This window comes from Bidens hawaiensis, unplaced genomic scaffold (assembly GCF_021521415.1).
Source record: "Bidens hawaiensis isolate Kalapana, Puna unplaced genomic scaffold, B.hawaiensis_p1.1 tig00049800_1, whole genome shotgun sequence".
Classification (NCBI taxonomy): Eukaryota; Viridiplantae; Streptophyta; class Magnoliopsida; order Asterales; family Asteraceae; genus Bidens; species Bidens hawaiensis.
Genome location: NW_027498914.1, coordinates 12,604 through 37,390, shown reverse-complemented (window position 1 = coordinate 37,390; position 24,787 = coordinate 12,604). Strand labels below are relative to the sequence as shown.

The 24,787-nt window shown below is 34.7% G+C and overlaps 1 protein-coding gene across 1 annotated transcript in view; it reads left to right on the top strand.

Annotated features, from left to right (window-relative positions):
* LOC143598209 (flavin-containing monooxygenase FMO GS-OX5-like) overlaps positions 1–24,787 on the top strand; it is a 30,864-nt gene that overhangs the window by 5,913 nt on the left and 164 nt on the right. Inside the window, exons 3-6 of the mRNA XM_077076489.1 lie at positions 23,578–23,727; positions 23,818–23,900; positions 24,315–24,448; positions 24,533–24,708. Of these exons, the coding sequence (XP_076932604.1) occupies positions 23,578–23,727; positions 23,818–23,900; positions 24,315–24,448; positions 24,533–24,708 (543 nt within the window). The remainder of the gene's footprint in view (positions 1–23,577; positions 23,728–23,817; positions 23,901–24,314; positions 24,449–24,532; positions 24,709–24,787) is intronic.

Genomic DNA, 24,787 nt, shown 5'->3' with positions numbered 1-24,787 from the left:
ACGGCGGAAACGTTTTAGTTTTTTTACATTTTTCGTTTTTGAGTTATGATTTTTTTATCAATTTTTTTGAATTATTTCTGGAGGGGTTTTTACTTTCCATAACAATCCTTATAAAAAAGGTAGGATTTTAAAATCCCATGAAATATGGGATTTGATAGGATTTAGTTTTCATTCTCATTCTTTCATTTAATGAAACGAACATATCAATTCATGGGATTTAAAATTCCATTCTTAAAATTCCCTCCAAATCCTTAAAACGAACATGATCTAAGTATATTATTAACTTTTTAATAATAAAGAAAATTAAAATACAAAAAAAAAAAATATTAGAAAACTTAAAACAACCCCATAATACGGGAATACAACAACCACTTTAATGATTGAAATGACCCTATTGATTCACATTTATCCATTAAATAAAGCTAAAAAATCTTATCATTGATCATGCACTAAACTTAAACTATTCATATTAAAAAAAAAGAATAAATTATAAACTCTTTATTTAGGGCTATATGTTATGGGATTTGGTTGGAGAGCTTTAATGAGAAAAAAGTACCGCCATGTAGACGACATGTAAGCACACTTTTTTCTTACCCAGTATTACACAAAAAAGGATGTGATGAAAGGGCTTGATTAGGGCTTCATTGGTGATTATATAATCAGTATTTAATTATTGTTTTCTACTATTTATATATTAACAAATATAATTAAAGTCATTAAATACTTTTAAAATTAAAAAGGTTAAAGTTTCATTAATTTTTAAATCAAAGATAGAACGAAAGTAGAAAACAATAACAGGAAACAAAACATAACTTAAAAAAAATCACATATACGAGTAAGATAAACAGAGAGCCCGCGGTCAAGCAGCAACTCTGTTTGTTACCGTATGGGGTTTACTACCTATACATTTTCTAAAATACAAAGACTTAAAATACATGTATCCAATACAACCTGTATTATTCATCGGCCCAAGCCCAAACTAACTGTTAAGATTTTTTGACACTTCACAGTCAAATTCGTATCACCATTCACAAGGCCAGTCCTTGTCCTAGCAGGGAGTTTCATGTAATGCGTCAAGTAATAGTCAGTCATATCCTTGCTCTCAAACTCCAATTTTGAAGGCTTCCACAAATATACAAAAATTGAAGGAAAGAAACAGTCAATATCACTATTTTCAACCCATTTTTATAAAATGGGTACTGCAGCTTGTGTTATATCTTTAATGGGTCAAGTACATAAAAGCTTCAGATAGGGGTATGTATTCGGTTTTGCATGTGATTAAAACTAAAACAACCAAATGTATTAACTATTAAATATGCATAAATGAATAATGTAGCAATTTTCCATGATTTAACAAAAATGAGATGGCTTCCTAAGCCACTTTAGTCTGGTCGTTGGCCTTATTCTCCTGTGTGATAATTTCTGAATGTGCTTAATAAAATTGTTCAATGGGTTGGGTTTGACAGTAAGGTATTCAAACACAATAATTTTTAAAAAATTGGCAAGAATTCATAAAAAGTTTGTTTTATGTAATCATTTCATTTTTGGGCTTTGATACATGTAGAACCAACATAGCGGGATAGACTTGCGTGTTGTGATAGGGTTTAAAACTTTGATGAACTTCATAAAAGTTCGTTTTTTCAGTTATACTAAAGCAAAGTTAAACAAAAAGCATGCAGAGAAAAAGTCAGCAATAATAGGTGACTCAAAAGTCATGATGTACCTTATCTTTAGTTGCAATTTCAACTGCATTACCATAATCTTTGACAACCTGACGCCAGACCCGGGCAAAGACGTACGTCTTCATTGATTACCACAAGATGCTTGCAGTTCAACTGTTCCCGATATAATATTGTTGTGCAGAAAGATGGTCAGCCAAGTAAATGGAAGTGGCCGCAAAATAGAACAAAAAATTATTTCAAAGAAATAATCATAATATGAATGAGTAAGGTAGCTTTCAAATATTATTACCAAAAACAGCTTGCTTAGATCAAGCAAAACATGGAAAAATAAGGATCCCAGCGTTATCGGTAATTCTTTTAATCAACAGCTGCAGTTGAACATTACAAACAAAAATTATGCATAATCCATAACAATTTCAATTAACCTTCCGAGCAAGAATCAATGAGCATTTGAAAATTTCTGTCACTTATTAAATCAAGTCAAGCAAAAGAGTTCCAAAATGTACATCAAATTTTCTGGTGTTACCCTTCATATACTTTGAAAAAAAAATTGACAATTAAAAAATACACGCTTGACCACGTTTGACCAGCTTGAGTCGGTAGCCTATCCCATAAATGATTGTAGAAGATTAAAACACAACCCAAATGGGTGTAAATTCACTATCATAGAAATGATTCCAAATGGTTGAAATAAAATTCATTAGAGTTTTACATTTAAAAAAACATCTGTTAAGCTACCATTTAAGTTACAATCAGGATAATGAATATAGGAAAAGACAATTTGTTCATTTTAACACAAAATGCAAAATAACTCACAATTTCTTTAACAAAAATATTATCAAAACCTTTCACTTAAGAAGGTCTTTGTTTACCTTTCACTTAAGAAGGTTTTGTTTATCCATGGCAGTGAGTTATTTTGTTGTTCATTTTAACACAAAATGCAAAATAACTCACTGCCATAGATGAACAATGTAATCACAATTTCTTTAACAAAACCTTTCACTTAAGAAGGTCATATACATATTTTATCAACAAAAAGTGCAACCAAGTAATACCTTTTCATTCCCTTCAGTGCTCCAGCTTCCTTCCTCCAATTTCCTAAATAATGATGAAAAATTACACAAATAATCTCTTCAAGAAGCATATGAACTGTGTATAGAATTATATTTTTATAAAACAACACATAAATAACTAAATACAATATATTGATAAATTGTGATGAAGATGAAACGATTCAGTTGAAGTAATTAGATATTGATTGCAATTGAAGTCACTGAAAGGAGAGAGACGGTTACGGTTGTAGTGGAAGTTCAATGATAAATTACCGGAGACAGGAGTTGCATTCAATTTTACCAGTGTCTCCACATAAAGACAAAATAGTGATAAATTACAATATATATATATATAACTAATAATTCGCATCCTCCTCTGAATCCAAGCCCATTTCATTAGGAAACACGACTTTCATCTCTTGATAATACCCGCCCATAGTACAGTCGTAAACATCAAAGCCACTTTCTCCGTCCTTCGCTTCAGCTAATTTTTATTATAAAGATTGCAAACAAATCGAATTTTCGGCGGATTTTATCCCAATTAACCAAAATCATGGTAGAGGTACGATCTTCATTCCCCACACTCTTCCAAAACAACACCCAAATCCGACTCCAAAATATTGTTTTAGTTTGGTTGTTTCCTACACAATAATAATAATAATAATAAATTAACAAAAAAATGAATTATTTTATTTTTTTAAAACTTTTTTTAAAATGACTAGTTTAAATAAATACGAAAAACTTATTGACACGTTGATCTTCTGATACGTCAACCCAAGCTCGCACTAACGCACATTTTTCATGGATCGTCCAACGCTTAGCGCTTCGTTGTAGGGGTTCTGATGACTCACCAGCTTGTTTATTCTTGTGTGAGAGCTATTTTGGTTGTGGTTCGGGTTCACAGTGGGTTCGGGTTCGGGTCACGGTTAAATAGGAAGTAACAGTTGTAGTGGGGTTTGTCTTTCGGATACCCATTTGTGAATTGGGTAAATCCCAACCTTCAACCCCGTATTGTTCGTATGTGTCAAACTTAAACATGGGTCGGTAATAACCAAGTTGATCCATAATTTTATAATGTATGAAGATAAGGAATAGAAAAGAAAAATAATATTTTGAAGTGGTGGGGTTTGATTTATAAAACATGGGGGGTTAAATAGTGTTTAAAATTATTATTCTTATTTTTATTTTTCTATTTTTTTCATATTGAAACGATAATTTTTTTTTTCAACTATTATTATCATATCTATAATATATAAAAGAAAACCCTAAAATCCTACGTGTCGCGATTTGGTCGCTCTCTCCTTTTATGGAAGCCACCAGATTGCTTGATTTTTAAATGGAGGTCTCTCATTGATTTAACCCAAATTCATGGGTATGGGTCTTACCAAAACTAGATAGCTCTTAAACGGGTTATAACATCTCATTAAATTAAAAATTAATCTTACCAATATAAAATAGGTATATACTAAAATTTAATATCGAATTTAAAAAGAAAAATATATTATTTATAATTAATAAACAATTTTACAGTAAAAAACATAAGCAGGTCATGGGTCACAAAATCTAGATAGCTTTTAAACGGGTTATAACATATCAATTATTTATGAAACATTTTCATCATCAAACCCTAAGTATATTATTAACTTTCTTACAATAAAAAAAATTAAAATCCAAAAAAAAAATTAAAAAACAAAAAATGTAAAACAACCATTCACTCAAGCCATCAGATTGCTTTAAAATCCAAAAAATAAATATTAAAAATCGAAAAATTTAAAACAACCATTTTCTCAAGTCATCAGATAGCTTTATTTGTAAATGAAGGCTTCTCACGCATTTGACCCGAATTCACGGGTGAATGTCTCACCAAACTCAGATAGCTCTTAAACGGGTTATAACATCTCATTATATTAAAAATTAATCTCATCAAATATTTGATATGAAAATCCTATAAAATAGGGATATACTAAAAATTAATATCCTATTTTATTTAAAAAAGATATTATTTATAATTAAGAAACAATTTTATAATAAAGAAAATAAACGGATAATGGATATCACCAAACCCATATAGATTTTAAACCGGATTATAACATATCATTTATTTCTGAACCCATTTTATCATCAAACCTCAAGTATATTAATTATTAACTTTCTTACAATAAATACAATTAAAATCCAAATATATATATAAATATTAAAAAACGAATAATATAAGACAACCAACGTAATACGGGAGATAAAATCTAGTTATTTAATATTTACTTTTTTTTGCTTTAATACCTAAAACGATACATGCATTTACTTTGTTTTCCTTTTTCAATATCAACGATTGTAATATAAAGAGGAATATCTAATAGATGAGATTACTTGGTTAAGTCAAACATTCCCCAACTATCTTTTTCTTCTTCACTATTAATTCTTTCTTTTTCCATCGTCTTTCCCATCCGCCCCATAGCCAAACATTCGGGCACCGCCCCATGCCATCGATCGAGCCTGCATGTTATGGTTGTTCATGACGCCCATTGCTGGTCCGGCGACCAACTCATGCCAGAGGCGCGATGATAACACATATCCTTAGGTGGGGACAAAAGAATGTTAAATAAGACAAACCAAATTGTGCAAAATTTAGAACATAAATCAGGTACTAACATATATTTAACAGATTGCATATATTTAATACTAGTTTTAGAACCCGTATACTACACACATATATTTAACAGATTGCATATATCTAGTACTAGTTTTATAAACCGTATACAACACAAGGTGAAAAATGAAAATTAATACGTTTATAAATATTTGTTTTAATTGAAATTGAATATTCAAATGTGATGATGGTTGTTTTAGTCATTCAAAAACCCAATTAACCTATCTAGATATAGTAAGCAAGGTATCGTATGCACGAGGAGCATATAGTCAGCATTACACTTTTTCGTTTGATTATTTAAACTAAATTAAAATTAACCTAAGAATTGAAAACTAATTTTTTCTATTGTGAAATATAAATTTTATAAGCAAAACAATTAGAGGAAACAGATCAACTCTGGGTTTCAGGTTCTAAGTTTTATACAAAACTTAGTTAATTAATTGGGAACCATATAAACATAGTTCTGGAAATTAGTTAAAGTAGCTATTGAGACAGGCTTTTGTCATCAAGCCTATACAATTGAATTACCTAGTCTACTGGTGTCAAGTCAATCCCCTTTAGTCAACCAACCTGCTTCTATGTTTTGTCATCAACCAAACATAGTTGTAAAGAAAGAACTCCAACACACCAACAAATTGTTTAACTAACTAATACTTCAATCTGTTACATGTTTTTCATCACATAAACTAATCCAATACATAAACAAACAAAATTAAGTACTTAACCTATATGAACCATTCACCCTAAGTAGATAACGAGCGGACTAGCCTTGCACCTTCATCATTATTTCTTCTTGCTTCACATGCACAACAGCCAAGGCTGATGCATTTTTTTTGGGATGTGATATTCGTACACCCTTTGGTTATCTACACACCCTATATACGATCGTATAGAGGCTATACGATCGTATGAAACCCCATGTTAAAAGGTGTGTGGATTAGTCTGTGTGGATAACCATAGTTTTTTTTTTTCTCTTGCACTGCTGGTTATCGCTGTTCACGAACTCCCATAAAAACCTAGGATCATCACGTCTTAAATCCCATCACCAGTGGGCCTCAACTCCCTTTTCTTTTTTCCTTTTTATTAACTTTAAATCTCAACATATAACATATTGTTGACTCAATACACCCCATTATAACTAACTAATATAATGCTTATTTAAATAAACTTTATTGGATTTTAATAATCTCTATTAACCGGTATTGGCTAATAATAATCTCTATTCATTTTATCACTACTGGCGGTGCCAAGTTTAAAAAAGTTGACCCCCAATGGTCCCTTGTTAAAAATAACTTAACGGCGTTATACCTTTTTCCGAATTTCAAACTAATGTTTAAGAGCTTTTGGTCGGAAGGAGGATACGAGTCGATTGATATAAAACTTAGCTCAAAATGGTGATCCAGACGACTTGATTTTTGTTAATTATAAGTTCAAACACTCGAATTGAGGTATTATTTCGTCGTTTTTGAGCACCGTTTCAAAAAAAGTTTTACATCAATCGACTCGTATCCTTCTTCCGATCAAAAGCCCTAAAGCATTAGTTTGAAATTCGGGAAAAAGTATAACGTCGTTAAGTCATTTTTAACCGGGGACCATTGGGGCCAACTTTTTTAAATTTAGAACCGTCAGTGGTAATAAAATGAAAAGAAATTATTACCAGCAAATACCAGATAATAGAGATTATTAAAATCCAATAAACCTTTAAATAAAGCCCACTTGATTTAGAACTAAACTCTAGAACTTCCACATGAAGATTTGCAATATGTCTTCGTTATTTTTTTATGAGGCTAACTTCCATTTAGTACATCGTAACTTCACCATCTGACTTTGAAAAATCACTTAAGAATTTGTAGCAAACTCGTTACATCTACCTATATATTAAAGCAACATAATTTTTTCACTTGTTATTCAATTGGACCCTCTACATAGGCTTCAAGTATACAAGTTTTCATTTTTACGATTTTTCCTTTATGAAAGATAAAATGAAAAATATGTTGTTGGTGGGAATTGAACTCAATACCTTACTTTTAAAATGTTTATGTCTTACCAACTCAACTAGGATTAATTGATGTTAGTCTTCTCTTTTACTTAATTGGTATAAATTCACAACCTTTCATTTTATTACTTTTAAAATGCAAATGCAAATTATTCTTGCTAATAATCTATGTATTTTAGTAAATTATTTATGTCTTATGAATCCATAAGATATGTTACTATGTATATTATTAAATTAAAATTTTTTATTTTACTTTTAATAACCCGTATATAACGCGGGCTCTATCCTAGTATAAAATATAAAAACAACTCAAATGTAATTGTATTTTAACAACTATTTAAACTAACGATGCAATATTATTATCAATTAGTCATATCCAACACCCCCTCATCACATCCCTACACTTAACATTTTTCGTCCCGAAAAAACAATTTGCAAAGGAATCATAACCGGAAATTGGCTTCCAAAACATTTTGGTTACTTAATTAATTATATATAACACAAAAACCGCACTTACCGGTATTGCTATCCACTTAAACCTAACCATCGACAATTCTGACCTCTACTCATGTTTAGCGTTTAAGTTTAAATTAACATTCAGTCTAAGGGTTTCACATCTAGAATCAGATCCACCTATTTTGTTTCATATATGTCAAAGCAAAGATAGAACCATAAATATTTTTCTATCACTGTAACCCAAAAATTTGTAAATGTTAAAATCTAACCTCATGGACAAATGGGTGAATGTATGAATTGAGCATTTGCATTTGAATATAGATTAAACCTCACCCATGGATGTTTTCACCATGGTTGCTAGCCCAGTGAGAAGCATATAAGCCGTTGGTTCTTATTCATGAACGTTCATTGATCCTCACCTAAAGGCCTATCCGTTAAGTTGCTAGCTCGAGAGAAAACACATAGGTTGTTGAATATTAATTATGCACTTATTTATCGATCCTTATCCATTTATGTTATCTCCAAATACTATCATAGAGGGAGACACATTAAATTATTAGATCTTTCTCAATTATTTCATTTTTAATGCTCATTTTTAGGGATTAATGGGGGTGCTACACTTGTGTGCCAACTAAGTGAGATCAAATCCTAAAATTTACAAGGTTTTAATCTACCATGGTGCTCGTTCATTACATTAGACATTTCAGTTTCTTTGCTTTCTTAAGATGAGAACCCACAAGATTTAATAATGGTAATATAGGTACATTATTACATCTTCAGAAGCCTTCATTATCGGCTGGGCCTACCAACATATCACAAATTAAGTATGTTTACGCCTTTTTAATATCTTATATATAATACTACTCTTGAAGAAGCCAACTCCCAATTTTTCTATCATTTCCCATTATTTTGCAAGTATTCTTAATTCAAGTGATATTTTTAAATTATTATTATTATTATGAAATTTTCTATTTCCTCCATCCCCACACTTTATGTAAACATTGTCCCTCCCATGTTGAAAATTTAAACTTTTTTTTTAATGTATAGAAGGACGGGGTTAAAATTGAATATTTAGCAATTTTAAAACCGAGATGCGATGCTCAAAACAGTTTAAAAAAATATAATTACACTTTTATCACATAAACTAGAATGACAACGCAAAGCATGCAACAAAATCACCGGATTTTAAGTAGTTCGAATTCATCCTTAGCTTAGTGTAATCCATCTTTTCCAAAGACTTGAATTAATCTGTAAATATTTAAAACGTGTGGAACCAAGCTTCTCACGAATAATATTACGCCTTATGTCTTTTAAGAACTTTACTATTTTTGCTTTGTTCAAATAATTAGTAGCATTTATCAAGCTAAATTAGTCAATTTCATAGTCGGTTTTGTTAAATGAGTAAAATGTGACAAAAGAACCTAACTCACTTTCGTATGAATCATAGTTGCATTTAGCGTATGCAACAAGCCCTTTAACCTCCCAGTAGCCGGGGTGGACAAGTAAGGTCTTGTGGAGGTTTCTAGTAAACTACACCCACAAAGTTTTAATTACAACATAATATACACGTCCCTGGATTAACCATAGCAAAAAGAACATGAAAGCACTCTTGGCAACTCAAATGGGTCAGTGAACCAATCCCCCTGGGACACTTAGGAGTTTGATCAGCCAACGCTACTGTGGTTTTAACTTTTTATACTAGCCCAAAATCATACTGATCATACAAACTCCTCGGTAAAATACTTACACAAGATCCAAGATCCAACAAAGCCTTATCTAATGTAACATCACCTATTTGTATTGAAATAATAGGTACTCCTGGATCTTGAAGTCTCGGGGGAAGGGTGCCCATCAAAACTTTTCCACCTTTCACCCTTAGGTGGTTTCCGTTTACTTAAATTTTTGGGTGTAAGTAAATCTAAGGAAAATGGAACTTTAAATTTAAATTACTAATTTTAGTAAACATGTTTCTTGGAGCTCTAGTCTTTGAGACTCAAACTTTTATTTTGGGTATCCTAATCTGCTTTCATCTGTTTTAAGAAGTCCATCACATCTCTAATCGATTCCTCCTTGTTACCCGAGGAATTCACTTGGCTCTACTGATAATTCTTTTAATACCCTTTGTTATATCCCTCAGACTCTCTGTAATTATACCCGTTCTGACCATTACCTGAACTGTTCCCATACTGTCGGCTAGTAACCTGTTTTCTGAGAACTGCCCTGAATGTTCGGGTTCAGTTGTCTTCGGATTCCCATAACTGAAATTTGTGTGGTTTCTGAGGCCCAGGTGATAGGTATTTGAGTTAATGTTATTGTTGTTATACCTTCTCTCCTCTTGAACAAAATTGACCTCTTCTTCCTCCTCATCTTCCTCATCCTACATAACCCTACGACTCGCCACATCATGCCCCAATTCACCACACTTTTCGCAAACCGGATATGTTTTCCAGATTGACCTTTCTCTCTCGTACCCGCAACCATGAGATGATCCAACTTCTTTTCTAATCTTGCCATTTTATCTTCTGAACCTCCACTGTCTACTGCTTTGACAACTGCCCTCTTTACTATTCTGTTCGACTGAGCCTGTCTTTTAGAGTTCATCGCATGTCGCTCTAAGTGTCGCCAATCTTCATTCTCATCATTTGTTAAGAACAACCCATTAATAGTGGTTTTAAGATCACGCACATCATCATTCGACAAGTCGTCATGGAATGCTTTTATTAATTACCATAGAGCGATTCCATTGTCACATGTTTTAATATCCATGCTTCAACGTTTGATACCACGCCTTTAAAATATTATTTTTTTGGCTTACTAATTCATATTTACCGATTTGTGCTGGTACCGCCGACATTAACCGAATTTACATCGGTTTGCAACTGTAACGTGTTGGTTTTTTTGTTCTACATATGATATTTTTTTGTCTTTTGCCATTAACGGGTTTATTTCTTTTGCTTAGTTTTGATGTCGTAACCCGATACAAGCTGATTTCGCAACAACTCACAACGCGTGCGTGGTTTAACGTTTTTACGTATGTTTTTCTGAGTTTAATGCCCCTGTCGTAAAGCGCGTGGTCCTAAATCTTAATTGGGTAAAAAAAAAGTGAAATGACCGATGGAATCAAAAGTATTCAAATGCTTATAATATACACACTTTTTATTTTTCATAAAATCTTACATAATTCTTTTCTTGATACTACCTTTTCAGTAATCATATATATAATATCTCAAAATCTCAATAAATATATAGAAAGCGGATTAGAGAGAAAATAATTCTAAAGAACTATTTTTAATTAAAAATAAAAAAATATTTTCAAAATTCTGTTTTTATCATTATGCTTATAGTTTCTTACCCTTTACTCAAAAAAATAAAAAAAATAAGAAAAAAAACTGTTGTAATGCACATACGTATTACTGTGCAATACCGTTATATTACACATGTGTATTACTATTTATTTTTTAAGTTTAATAGTGTTTTATTGCATATATTCAATATTTGTGTGATGTATATGTGTAGTAGTGTTGTATTATATGGAAAAAAATAATAAAATAAGTCGATGTAGTGCACATGTGCGTTAATGTTGTATTACACATACGTACTAATGTGTATTTGATGTGCGTATTAGTCTTATATTGCATATATACAATAGTGTGTATCAAATATGTGCAATAGTGTTGTATTTTATGTAATACAACACTTTTGCATATATGCAATGCACACTATTACATATGTGCGCTACACCGACGAGGTTACCGACAAGTTTTTTTTTTTTTGGAACCAATAACAACATATAAGAATAATAAAAAAAAAGAAACTTTGAAAAAAATTAAAAAAAAGATAAAATTTTTTTTTAAGAGTTTTAAGTTTTTTTTTTAAAAAGTGTTTTCACTTTATCACACCCCTAAATATATATATATATATATAACAATTTCTATGTCAAAATAACATCAGTAAAGTACCACTTTGGATACCAATCTATTTATATGCGAACGGTTGAAACTGCTGCCTCCAATTTTGACACATAATGTTAAACAAACTAACGTTAATCTGAAATTGACTTATATTTAATATTCTAAAACAAATTCACAAAGTATGTGATGATTTTCATTCATAGAATTACAGCATATACTTGTAAACTACATATTCAACAGTAATAGTTCCACCAGTTACGGCAGCACCAGCAAAAGAGCAAGCTGCACTTGAAGCATCATCACCTTCTACATACGTATTTCCGTGCTAGCTACACAAATTTCTTCCTATAAAATTCATAATTTCAGTCTCCATAAAAACACAATATTTATTTTTATGTTAAATAATTATAATAAAAGAAACCTTAACATTGCAATAAAGTTACAAATTATCTACATGCCCATTATCAAAATTATAATGTATCGATGATACCAGTTACTACTTTTAAGGCATCTAACAAATAATGAGAGAATGCAAAGACCAAATGGATAGCTTTGAGGATGATTCTAACCTTTTTGTTGAGGTGGTCGACTAACAACAACGTGCATAGTTGAAACGCCACATGGAGATCACACAAATGATTCCAGCATTCTTCTACAGGTTTGTTAAAGAAACGCAGGTTCAACCCTAGGGATTAAGCTAGGATTTATGGCTAAGTCTCAACCGGGGTGTGGTCAATCCAATCGTCACAATTTCCACTCAAGTCCTAGATCGATAATCAATACGAACTAACGAATAACTTTTCGTTTATATTAATCAGAAAATATAACTCAAAAAACTGATTACAACTCTCAAACCCTAACTTGGTTTGACTCTTGATGAACCCTAACTCGGTTGCATCTAGATGAACCCTAACTCGTGTGTATCTCTATAGATGAACCCTAACTCGTGTGTATCTCTATAGATGAACCCTAACTCGGTTGCATCTCAAACCACAATTTATAATGCCTAACACATCTTGGTTTATATAGACTAACCAAACTTGCCAGGCAATTGACATTACTTATTTTAATTACAATACAATTAGGAAATATATTATAATTAGGAAATATAACCAACTAGGACCGACTTGTCAATATTGGTTCCTCAAGTTCACCGATTTGTGACTTGGAGTCCGAAATTACTTCCAAAAATCACCCTTTAATTTCTGACTCAAATAGGTGGTCCTTGTTTTAAACTTGCCTCCTTTGACATACTTGATTCGACACACGATCTTGACCTTCTCGGCTTTCACAACCATCTTGGTCTTGATCTCTCCGGAACCTCTCTTGATCCATAGATGTGTTCTTCGGCTCTCCCAAACTCAACTACCTCTGTGACCCTGTCCCCGACCATTCACTCGGTCGCATGAACTCGCATATCCACTCCTTTGGCTACGATTTTGGTCATCTAATCGAGCGAACATCAATCTTCCTTGATCTTCTTTTGTTCCCGAACCAAGACACGAGCACATCGTTTGAATCAATACCTTGGTTAAAACATAACTCGTTTAACCCATAAAAAACGAACTCTGAACTGAACCAACTTGTTCAACCCAAATAAAACCAGTCAATGATCAACCCAAACTTGGTGCACCAACCGATAAAAAAAATCCCAAATCAACTTGATTTACTGTAAGACCCCGAATCCCGGGAATCCTACAGTTGGTAATCATATCCAAAAATTCTCAAAAATTTAAAGTCAAACAATTTCATCTTATTAAAATCGTTTCAGAGTAATAAACAACGGAAAATCACAAGTATTAAAACCAAGTTCCCAAAACCATAATTTAAATGTTTAAAGTAATAGATGAAAAGAAAACAGTTTGCGTATTAATCTCCGACTAGTTATGCCTTCAACCGTCCAAGTAGTCTCGAGCACGTCCAAGCGGTAAGCATCCTCCTCTAAACCTGAAAACTCACACTAACATACACACAAAGTCAGCTTGAGCTGAGTGAGTTCAAGTTTTAAGTAAACAATATCAATAATAACAAATATGGTAAACATACCAAAAGTTTTTTTAAAGTAAAAACAGTGCACCCATTAAGTCATCGTTACCGAGGACTAAACATTCTCATACATACATATACAAAAGATATATATATCAACATCCTTCCAAGTACATTCCTATATATATATATATAACAATATATGTATAACATCCACGTATAACATTCAGGGTCGAGCACACGTACAACTCAAACACGTAACATCTGATGATGATCATGCCACACGAGCCTCCCCCCTCACGGGCTTTTCAGGGCCCACCACAGGATTTAAGAACCTGAGTCGTATAGTTTGGCCCGGCCAAGATCACCATCTATAACATCCACGTATAACATTCAGGGCCGAGCACACGTACAACCCAAACACGTAACATCCGATGATGATCATGCCACACGAGCCTCCCCCCCTCACGGGCTTTTCATGGCCTGCCACAGGATTTAAGAACCTGAGTCGTATAGTTTGGCCCGGCCAAGATCACCATCTATAACATCCACGTATAACATTCAGGGTCGAGCACACGTACAACTCAAACACGTAACATCTGATGATGATCATGCCACACGAGCCTCCCCCCTCACGGGCTTTTCAGGGCCCGCCACAGGATTTAAGAACCTGAGTCGTATAGTTTGGCCCGGCCAAGATCACCATCCATCCGTATGCAAACCCGAAGTAGGCATACGCAACATCCGTAGTCGAAACGACTACAACTCCGCCAAATATAGGCCAAACAATAATGTATATGTGTGTGTGTATATATATATTTACACATATTTTTAACATCCCATGGCCTACCATGTACTAGCAAGCCTATATAAAATAGTTTAAACGTTTCATCAGGAAAAATCGTTTTGTACTAGGAATTAATACTATGCCTAATAGCAACCTCGAGCCTAGACCACAAGTAATATGTATAACCTTAAGGATTATAAGACCATAAACGAGTCTACAATATCCTAATGCATAAAATATTGTTCACAGTTAGTTTCATAAGTGCACAAATATGAATAAGGCTATGTAATACCATCCAGATAGTTGTAACGAGTAAAATCGTGTAAAATTGTATTACGGTGTGCATGCTAGCCCAAAACTTGAAAAGAGTAAAAAGGGCATCATCAACTCACCTGAAATGGGCCACACAAACACCAAAGAGTTTGAGAATTTCAAAGCCAATCCACAGTTTACAAGCCTGTCAGATTGCACACAAAGATTACTAACTAAATGTACCGACTCGTTTATCCTACGAGACGTTCTAACATGGTTTGATTGACCTAAAGCCTTGACATTACCATATTCAATTACATCAGCCCCCGAGGCCATGTATTTACCCAAAACCACCCTTAGTTAATCCCGGGGACAAAGGGTTCCCAATTTACCCCCGAAAGTTGGTGACTTTATCGAATACGCGCGTTAACGGGTTGTTTTATGGACTTAGATACTGACTCAGCCCCGTGTGGACCAAATTTAGTAAAATCACAGGCAACAAGTCCACACGACGCTACACGATTTGGATCGGTGAGTAATTCGCAAGCACGATGCACAAACTACCAATAAACGCGAATTTGTGCCGTACCGACCCGTTTGAGTAACCGACAACCAATTCAGCCCCAATAACTAAACATATAGTTTTTCACAGCCAACAAATCATACCGAGGCTACAACATCTGAATTGGTTGTTAATTCCCTCAAACAACGCGCTAGACGCAACAATTGACAAACTAGACAACCGAAACCTAGTTTTCACTTCATCAACAGTTGACCAATCTAACGAATGCCAAAACTCATGAAACTAAAGTATATTACACTAGACATACCTAAAAAGAGTACGGAGCACAAACTTCAATTATAACAGCCCCGAAAGATGCGAGAAAGGGCAGCCACCGGTTAAGCCCTAAACCGAAAGAATTGATCAATGTCGAGAATAAGGAGCAGATTTTAGCATGCAAAAGTGTATTTTCTTACATAGGAAAATCATAGGAATAAATTATGAAATTTTTACCAGGGTTGTATAAATGTCTTGGGTATCTACAAATATTTTTATTATATTTTTTCAATACACAAAAGGTATGTGCAGCTATTTCAGTGCGCAACAAAATGATTTTATTTTTATAAAAATCATTACCCAGCCAAATTAAACGATTCCAATTGGGTTTGGTTCCTAACTCAAAATATTAACTTTCAGAAGTAGAACCAATCAATTTTGACTTGTCTAAAAAGAGTTATGATGTCGGGAAGACAGACCAGAATCCTTCGTCCCGTATCAGCTTTGACACTCGATCTTATAAAATTATAAAAAGTATTCAAATCTCGTACAAAAAATTATGTACTATACCTTTCTGGAAACTAGACTCAAATTAGAACATCATGGAAAGAAGAATCGGTCAAAAAAATGGATTATCATCAAGTTACAGGCCCTACAATAAACGAGTACGAATCTGTTAGAAATTGTTATAATCAAAACTCAACCCTAACGACCAATAAGCGCGTTAATATGATCGATTAAGGTGAAAAAGAGTTGTAGACACTTAATACCGACCTGGAATTGAAGTTTGGATGGCCGGAAATGAGCAGGTCTTGCACGAAAATCGAGAAGGGGGAGGGGATAGGGGCGCCGATCGGAATATGGCTAGGGTGAGGTTTTTTTTTTGTATAATAATATAATAATAATACATCCTAGCCCCTCCACTTTACTAAAGATTGAATTTGTAAGAAAAGTTAAGTGAGAAACGTTTACGAGGGTTGTAAGGAGCTCTCGGGAGAATGTCGGGTCAAGCCCGAAAGGTGTACATAACACTACAAGATTAAACCTTTTGTCGGAAATTAACGGGCGTTACATTTACCTTATATTCCTTGTAAAAAATAAACCATCTTTTTTTTTTGTGTTCGTGACATGTGCATGTATCCTCCAACACAAATAATATTTTTGAATTTTGTGGAGACTTTTTCAATACTAATATATAGATGACAGAACCACGTAACAACGAAAAGAAATAAATTCCAACGAAAAACAACAGTACCAATCACGATGCTCCTACTGCACAACCGGATTTACGGAACACCTTTCTTCCTATCGCAACCGCCAAACAGAAAAGAACACCACCACTATGTTCCGGTCACAAAATCTCAGCACGTTGCCGACCTTTGTCTCAATCGCCAACCCTCCTTTTTGATTACGACTCGACTGAGCCTCCTTGTTGATCATGACTTTGATCGATATCTTAAGTCTTCGGTTTCCTCCTTATCAATCACCACCAAGAGCGTAACCGCTCTGATACCAATTCAAGTCCTGGATTGATAATCAATTGAACTAACGAATAACTCTCGTTTATATTAATTAGAAAATATAACTCAAAAAACTGATTACAACCCTCAAACCCTAACTCGGTTTGACTCTTAATGAACCCTAACTCGGTTGCATCTAGATGAACCCTAACTCGGTTACATCTCGTGTGTATCTCTATAGATGAACCCTAACTCGGTTGCATCTCACACCATAATTTATAATGTCTAACATATCTTGGTTTATATAGACTAACCAAATTTGCCAGGCAATTGACATTACCTAGTTTAATTACAATACAAATAGGAAACATTTTATAATTATGAAATATAACCAACTAGGACTGACTTGTCAATATTGGTCCCTCAAGTTCACCGACTTGTGATTTGGAGTCCGAAATTACTTCCAACATCCACTTGATTCAACATGCGAAACAAAACACCGTTAGTTCATTACGAGAAGGGGAGTTTGGGGGGGGGGGCTTTTCGTAACCACCCTCTGGCGTGAGAATCAATATTGTTATTTGAGAGAATAACAAGTGAGAGAGAGAGAGAGAGAGAGAGAGAGAGAGAGTAGGATCCTTAAACCATAGGTTTCAGTCTGGTATTTATAGCCCGGGGAGGTGGAGAAAGATTGATCGGGCTGTCATTATCAGTGGAATCTTCTATTCTTGTGAGGGAGTACGCAGGAGGTTTCTGATTGGATGTGACAGTTGGTGGGAAGTATAGTGCTAGCGTTTTCTGATTGGTTCATCGTGCAATCGTGGTTGTCCTTTGTTCTTAAAGAAACTTGGACTATGATTGGCTGATGAACATACCAATGTTGTTTGTCTCCTCCGTAGGAGACATGTCTTCTGCCCGTGGATGACGTCCGCTAGCTTCTTATTGTAGCGGTGGGTCCAGATCCACAGATACGATCCAAGACCACTTTATGGTTGACTTAGGCTCGCGGGTGGATCTGGGACCAATCTACGTCCTTTACCATTCTTGGAGCATTATTCTTCTCTAAAAAGTTATTAGAAAACATGATACTTTCGTTTGCACTTTTGATGTAAACTGATGCCTATAATCAAATTACAACATAACAGAAATTCTTGGTACAACTACAAATCCAGAAAATGAATTACGCAATAACGAGGGTATAATCTTATATAACAAAAAGTGCAAACAATTACAGAACATGCCCTAAGGAGAGTTGCCCGGTCTATGATGTATGGGCTGTTTTATTATGCTTTCCACAAACGCCAAACAGAGTTATATGTAAAGCAAGAAACGTGAGTGATTATTTTTCCTCCTACATAATGAAACTTTGACTCTTGAGTGACTATGGCAACACTATATAATAGAAAATAGAAAGTCAATCATCTAAATTATTGTATTTATTTGTATCTTTAATGTGCCTAGTCAGACTCCTATGATTAAGGAGTGATTGTAGCTTTATTGTATTATAAATATTTTCATTATCATTAATGAAATGTGTGGTTGATTCTTACTAAAATTTACATGGTATCAGCCCCCTTCGTTATCTAAACCCTAAATCGCCCCTGCTTCTTGTTTCTTCTTCCTCATGACAGATGCACCTATGACAATTCCCTCTCCATGAACACCATCTTACACTTACTTACAATCAAACTCTCCACTACCAACTACTTATTATGGAGAGATCACATGATTCCCATTTTTACCTTTCAAAAGCTTATAGGTCACATTGATGGTTCATCCCCTCGGCCACCGGCGACAATCACTGTCGATGATAAAATTGTCACCAACACTAAGGCTGCCACCTGGATTGAAAATGATCAGCGTGTAGTAATTATTTTGTACGCCTCTCTCACTGAAGAAACAACTGCTGAAGTCCTCGGTATCACCGGAGCCCGTCAGATCTGGCTGGCTCTCGAAAACGCATATAGCAATTCTTTCGTTGAGCGCGTGTATTCTTTGCATGACACCTTTCGTCAACTCACCAAAGGTACATCTTCCATAACCGATTACAGTCTCCGGTTAAAATCCATATGTGACCAGCTAGCTACGATTGGTGAACCCGTTGCGGAAAGTGACAAGCTTCATTGGTTCCTTTGCAGAATAGGTTCGTCTTTTGAAACCTTTTCCATTTCTATCCGGGCATTAAACCCGCGCTAGCTTTCCATGATCTTGTAACCTAGGCAGAAAGCAATGAATTGTTTCTTCAATCTTTACATGGAAGTTCCACCCCACAGGCTGCTTTTCATGCTCAGCACACACGCCACTCGCATGGTGGTCGGTCTTCTGGTACTTATAGGGGCAGAAACTCCCATGGGGGTTTCAATGGTGGTCGGGGTCGGACCTATGAAAAACGTCCTCATTGTCAATTGTGCAAAACATATGGTCATTCTACCTCATCTTGCCCAGATTTACACAAATATGCAAGACAGAATTCTTCCTCAGGCAAGTCCTTAGTAAAAACCTTTCATGCTCAATGCCATGTCACTACAAATACTCAGGATTGGAATGTTGATTCCGGGGCAACTGCGCATATGACTCCTGATTTTGAATTTTTAAGTCAGTCCGCTTCTTATCAAGGTAATACTCGTGTTATATTTGGAAATGGTAAAACGCTCCCAGTTACTCATACGGGTACATCTATTATTAATGATCATATTTCCTTACGTGATGTAATTGTCATTCCAAATCTTACTAAGAAGCTATTATCTATCAGCAAGTTAACATCTGATTATCCGGTTGATGTTCTTTTATCTCAACCTTCTTTCATATTAAGGATCGGAAAACAAAAAAAATGCTTGCTAAAGGAAGTTGCGAAAATGGTCTTTACGTGCTCAAGGAAGTTCCACAAGCCTTTGTTGCTACTGTTTCAAACTGGGCTTCTTATGAGTTATGGCATGCTCGTTTAGGCCATGTTAATTTTAATGTTATTTCTATTTTGAATAAATTAGGGGCGTTATCTATTATTTTGGTTTTGCCCAAACCTAATATTTGCACTCCTTGTCAACTTGCGAAAGGACAAAGACTTTCTTTTGATATTAATTTAAAGCGATCTTCGCAACCATTAGATCTTATACATTGTGATTTATGGGGTCCGACACCTATTGGCTCCAAAGATGGTTATTGTTATTATATTGTTTTCATTGATGACTATTCTCGGTTCAGATGGTTTTATCCTCTTAAAACCAAAACAGGGTTATATACGGTTTTACCGACTTTTATTAATCTTGTCCAAACACAATGTGCAAGAAAAATTAAAGTTTTTCAAAGTGATGGTGGCATGGAGTTTTTGAATCATACTGTTTGTAAGATCTTTGAAGAAAATGGCACTTTTCATCGATATTCGTGTCCTTACACACCACAGCAAATGGTTGTGCGGAACAAAAACATCGGTATATTGTTGAAACTGGGCTAGCAATGTTATTTAATGCTCACATTCCCGCTTCTTATTAGGTTGAGGCTTATACTTCAGCAGCATTTATTATTAGTCGAGGACTCCGTTATTAGAAAACAAGTCGCCATTTCAATTAATGTTTGCTCAAGACCCGCAATATGCAAATTTTCGAGCATTTGGTTGTCAAGTTTTTCCATATTTGCGAGATTATTCCAAACACAAACTAGCACCGCGGAGTATCCCGTGCGTTTTTATTGGATATAGCCCACAATATAAAGGATACCAGTGTCCTGATGCATCTACTTCTCGTATTTATATCACTCGACCCGCTCGTTTTAATGAAACCGTCCTCCCTTTTCAAGGCTCAACTAATGTGGCGAGTTTATCCAAGCTTGATATCACCACATTTTTAGAAGAATTCAACGGACCAACACCTATTGACACCAACCCATCCACACAACATCCAAACCCGCCATCTTCCTTATCACAAGGCCCAAATCCATGCCCGAGTAAGCCCGCCCACCATCATTCTCACCCAGTCCAAACCAATCTTTTCCATCCAGTAATCCATCCTCCACTACCCCAGATCCTTGCTCCTTATGTTAGCCCTCTCATAAAACCTCATCTCAAGAAAAATCATTCATCACCCCAAACTCACCCTCGACCCAAAATACTTTCCCGTCTTCGGTTCCCCACCCATTACTTACTTCATTAGCTACAAATTCTGATCATGTACCAGATGCTCAATTCACTCAAAAAACCTCACCCATGCATACTTCCCACACTCATGAAACAACTACACCAATTCCTTCAACCTCTGTTCTTCCTATGAACACAAGGTCCAAAGCAGGTATTTTTAAACCGAAACATGTAGCCGATTTATCCTCTCTCACTACTCATCCGCTCCAAATTTCCTTATCCGCTCTCACTGAACCACGCGGTTTCAAGTCAACGACCAAGGATCCCAAATTGTTGGCAGCTATGCATGAAGAACTCAATGCTTTACACTTTAATCGCACATGGGCACTTGTTCCTCGTCCACCATTTACAAATATTGTTGGGTCCAAATGGGTTTTCCACATTAAGTATCATTCTGATGGATCTATTAAACGATACAAAGCTCGTCTTGTGGCACAAGGCTATACACAGATACCGGGTCTCGATTATTTGCACACGTTTAGCCCCGTGGTAAAAGCTTCCACAGTTTGAATAGTACTTTCTCTTGATGTTTTAAACAGTTGGAAGTTACACCAACTCAATGTTAAAAATGCATTTTTGAACGGTAACTTGAACGAAACCGTTTTCACGGAACAACCGCTGGGCTTCGATAATCCGGAATTTCCCAATCACATTTGCAAGTTCCAAAGCTTTGTAGGGTCTCAAGCAAGCCCCAAGAGCATGGTTTCAATGTTTAAGCTTGTTTCTCTTATCTTATGGTTTCATTTGCAGCCGTGCCGATACTTCACTTTTTGTGTTTCGACGAGCCGCATGCATTATGTATTTACTTGTCTATGTTGATGATCTTGTTCTCACTAGAAATAATGAGTCAACCATCAGTGCATTTATTTCTCGACTTAATACCGAGTTTGCCATCAAAGATCTTGGAGATCTAAACTATTTCCTAGGTGAAGTGGCCTACACTGACACGGGCCTCTTTATCACATAGTCGAAATATGCCACTGATATTCTTAAGCGCGCGGGCCTCTATGATTCCAAACCGATCAGTACACTATTGGCACCGCATGAGACTTTTACCACCAACGGGGAACTTCATTCCCATCCTACTCTATATCGGTCTCTAGTCGGTGCTCTTCAGTATTTGATGATCACTCAACCAGATTTATCATATGCTTTAAATCAGGTTTGTCAACTTTTGCACGCTCCAACCGTTGATCATTTTCAGTTGGTTAAACAAATAATTCGGCACTCTCTCATTCGGACTCATTTTAGTCATTAGTCGGATACTCTGATGCTGACTGGGCAAGATGCATTGAAACACGACGATCCACATATGGTTATTCTATTTTTTTTAGGGCAATCTCGTGTCATGGAGTGCAAAGAAACAACCTACAGTCTCATGATCCAGCTGTGAATCGGAGTATAGGGCTATAGCAAACACGACGGCAAAAATTGTTTGGATTACTCATTTACTACAAGAGCTTAATGCCTTACTACCTGATCGACCCACCCTTTTTTGTGACAACAAAAGTGCTCTATTTATGACTCAAAATCCAGTTTCTCATAAGCGTGATAAACAAATTGATCTAGATTATCACTTTGTAAGAGAGCTTGTTACATCGGGCAAATTATATACACGGTTTGTACCAACCAATCTTCAAGTGACCGACATCTTCACCAAAAGTCTTCTGCGCGCCTCGTTTGAAACCTTTCGTACCATGTTACGATTTGGACCGCCACCTTTTAAATTGAAGGGGTGGGGGATAGAAAATAGAAAGTCAATCATCTAAATTATTGTATTTATTTGTATCTTTAACGTGCGTAATCAGACTCCTATGATTAAGGAGTGATTGTAGCTTTATTGTATTATAAATATTTTCACTATCATTAATGAAATGTGTGAATGATCTTACAAAATTTACACTATAACAAAACGTTTGCAATTTGCAAGTGGATGAAATCAGACATTACCATAACTAGATACCATAATGCCACCACCATATAAAATGCATAATCAACCCGCAAATGAGAAATCATAATAATCATAATAATAGATAGAGCACATTTCTAGTAAATATTTAAAAATTCTACGTAATTGGACCTTCGGAGTTTTTATGTTTTACATTTAGGCGGAGTTTTAATTTGATTCTGTTTTTTTTTTTTTTTTTTTCAGAAAAATGGAAATTAGCATGCCAAGTAGATGAAACTAGCTATAAAATAGTATAAAATTTATTTTGAATATTTACATGTTTTCTTTGGAGTAATCTTTGTTATTTTGATTTACATATATAGTTTTTGGAATTATGAAATAAATTGTTTTATATACCAAAATGTTAGAAATAAATGGGTGTATAGGTTAAAGGAAACACAACACCACACAACATGTTTACAAGTTTTGACTGTTTTTGACTTGTAACCCATCTTAAAACCTACTAACTATATTATTTCAAACAAATGGACAGGTAGTGGTCATTATTGGGAACGGGGCTAGCGCATCTGACATATCTCGAGAAATAGCAACAACTGCGAAAGAGGTACACCTTTCTACAAGATCTTCAGATGTCAAGGTCACAAAGTTAGATGGATACAGAAATATTTGGCAACATATGAAGGTGTGATTTGAGTTTAGTTGAATTGTTGAAACAGAGTTTTCAAATAAATTTTCATGATGTAAATGTATAAATGGTTAACAACTTTAACAGATCAATCACGTTTTTGATAATGGGGCAGTCGAGTTTGAAGATGGAGATTCTATAATAGCGGATGCAATCATACACTGCACGGGGTAATTTTGAAAACGCTTGATGACAAAAGGGGTCATTTTGTTTTCAGTTTTGGTATAGTAGCTATCTAATATAGTGAATTATGTCTCACATTTGCCAATACTAAAGATATCAAACAAGGATAGAACATTTTGTCTTGTAGCACTTGAAGCCATTATCTCATATATTGACTCCAACTACTATATGACAGTTATCTAGATCACTGATAAGATATCTTCATATTTGTAAACTTAGACACAAAATTTATTGTCTTAGATAGTTATTAATCCATAAATAAAACTACGTATAAAAGGTATTGTTTGTCATCAAGGTTTTAAAAGGTCATTTTGAAAGAAAATGGGATTATAACTAATACCTTTTTACCTAAAATTCTTATAAAACATATTAGTAAACTTTTTTTTTTTTTTTTTTTGAAGGTATAAGGTTCATTTTCCTTTTCTAAGATCAAACAACATGGTAAATGTTGATGACAACTGTGTTGGACCTCTATACAAACATGTTTTCCTTCCACAACATGCACCTAGACTTGCGTTCATTGGATTAAACTCTCGTATGTCATTCACTAGTATTTTCCCCATTTATTTGGTATTATTTTATGTTGTTTTGTTGTTCTTACAACTATAATTGTGATCAGATCATGGCATTTTCTATCGATTAGCTGAGTTGCAAGCGAAATGGGTTGCCCTTTCCTTGTCCGCAAAGATATCGTTGCCCTCAAAAGATGAGATGCTGGCTGATGTTTACAAACTCTATCAAGAAATGGATCAAAATGGAATCCCGAAGCGTTATACTCATTCATTACGCTTTCAGGTTTTTGTCTTAGATTATTCTTGTTACCTCATTATTGGTAGCTGCCATTTGACTTTAGTGGTCAAACAAGCTATGTTTG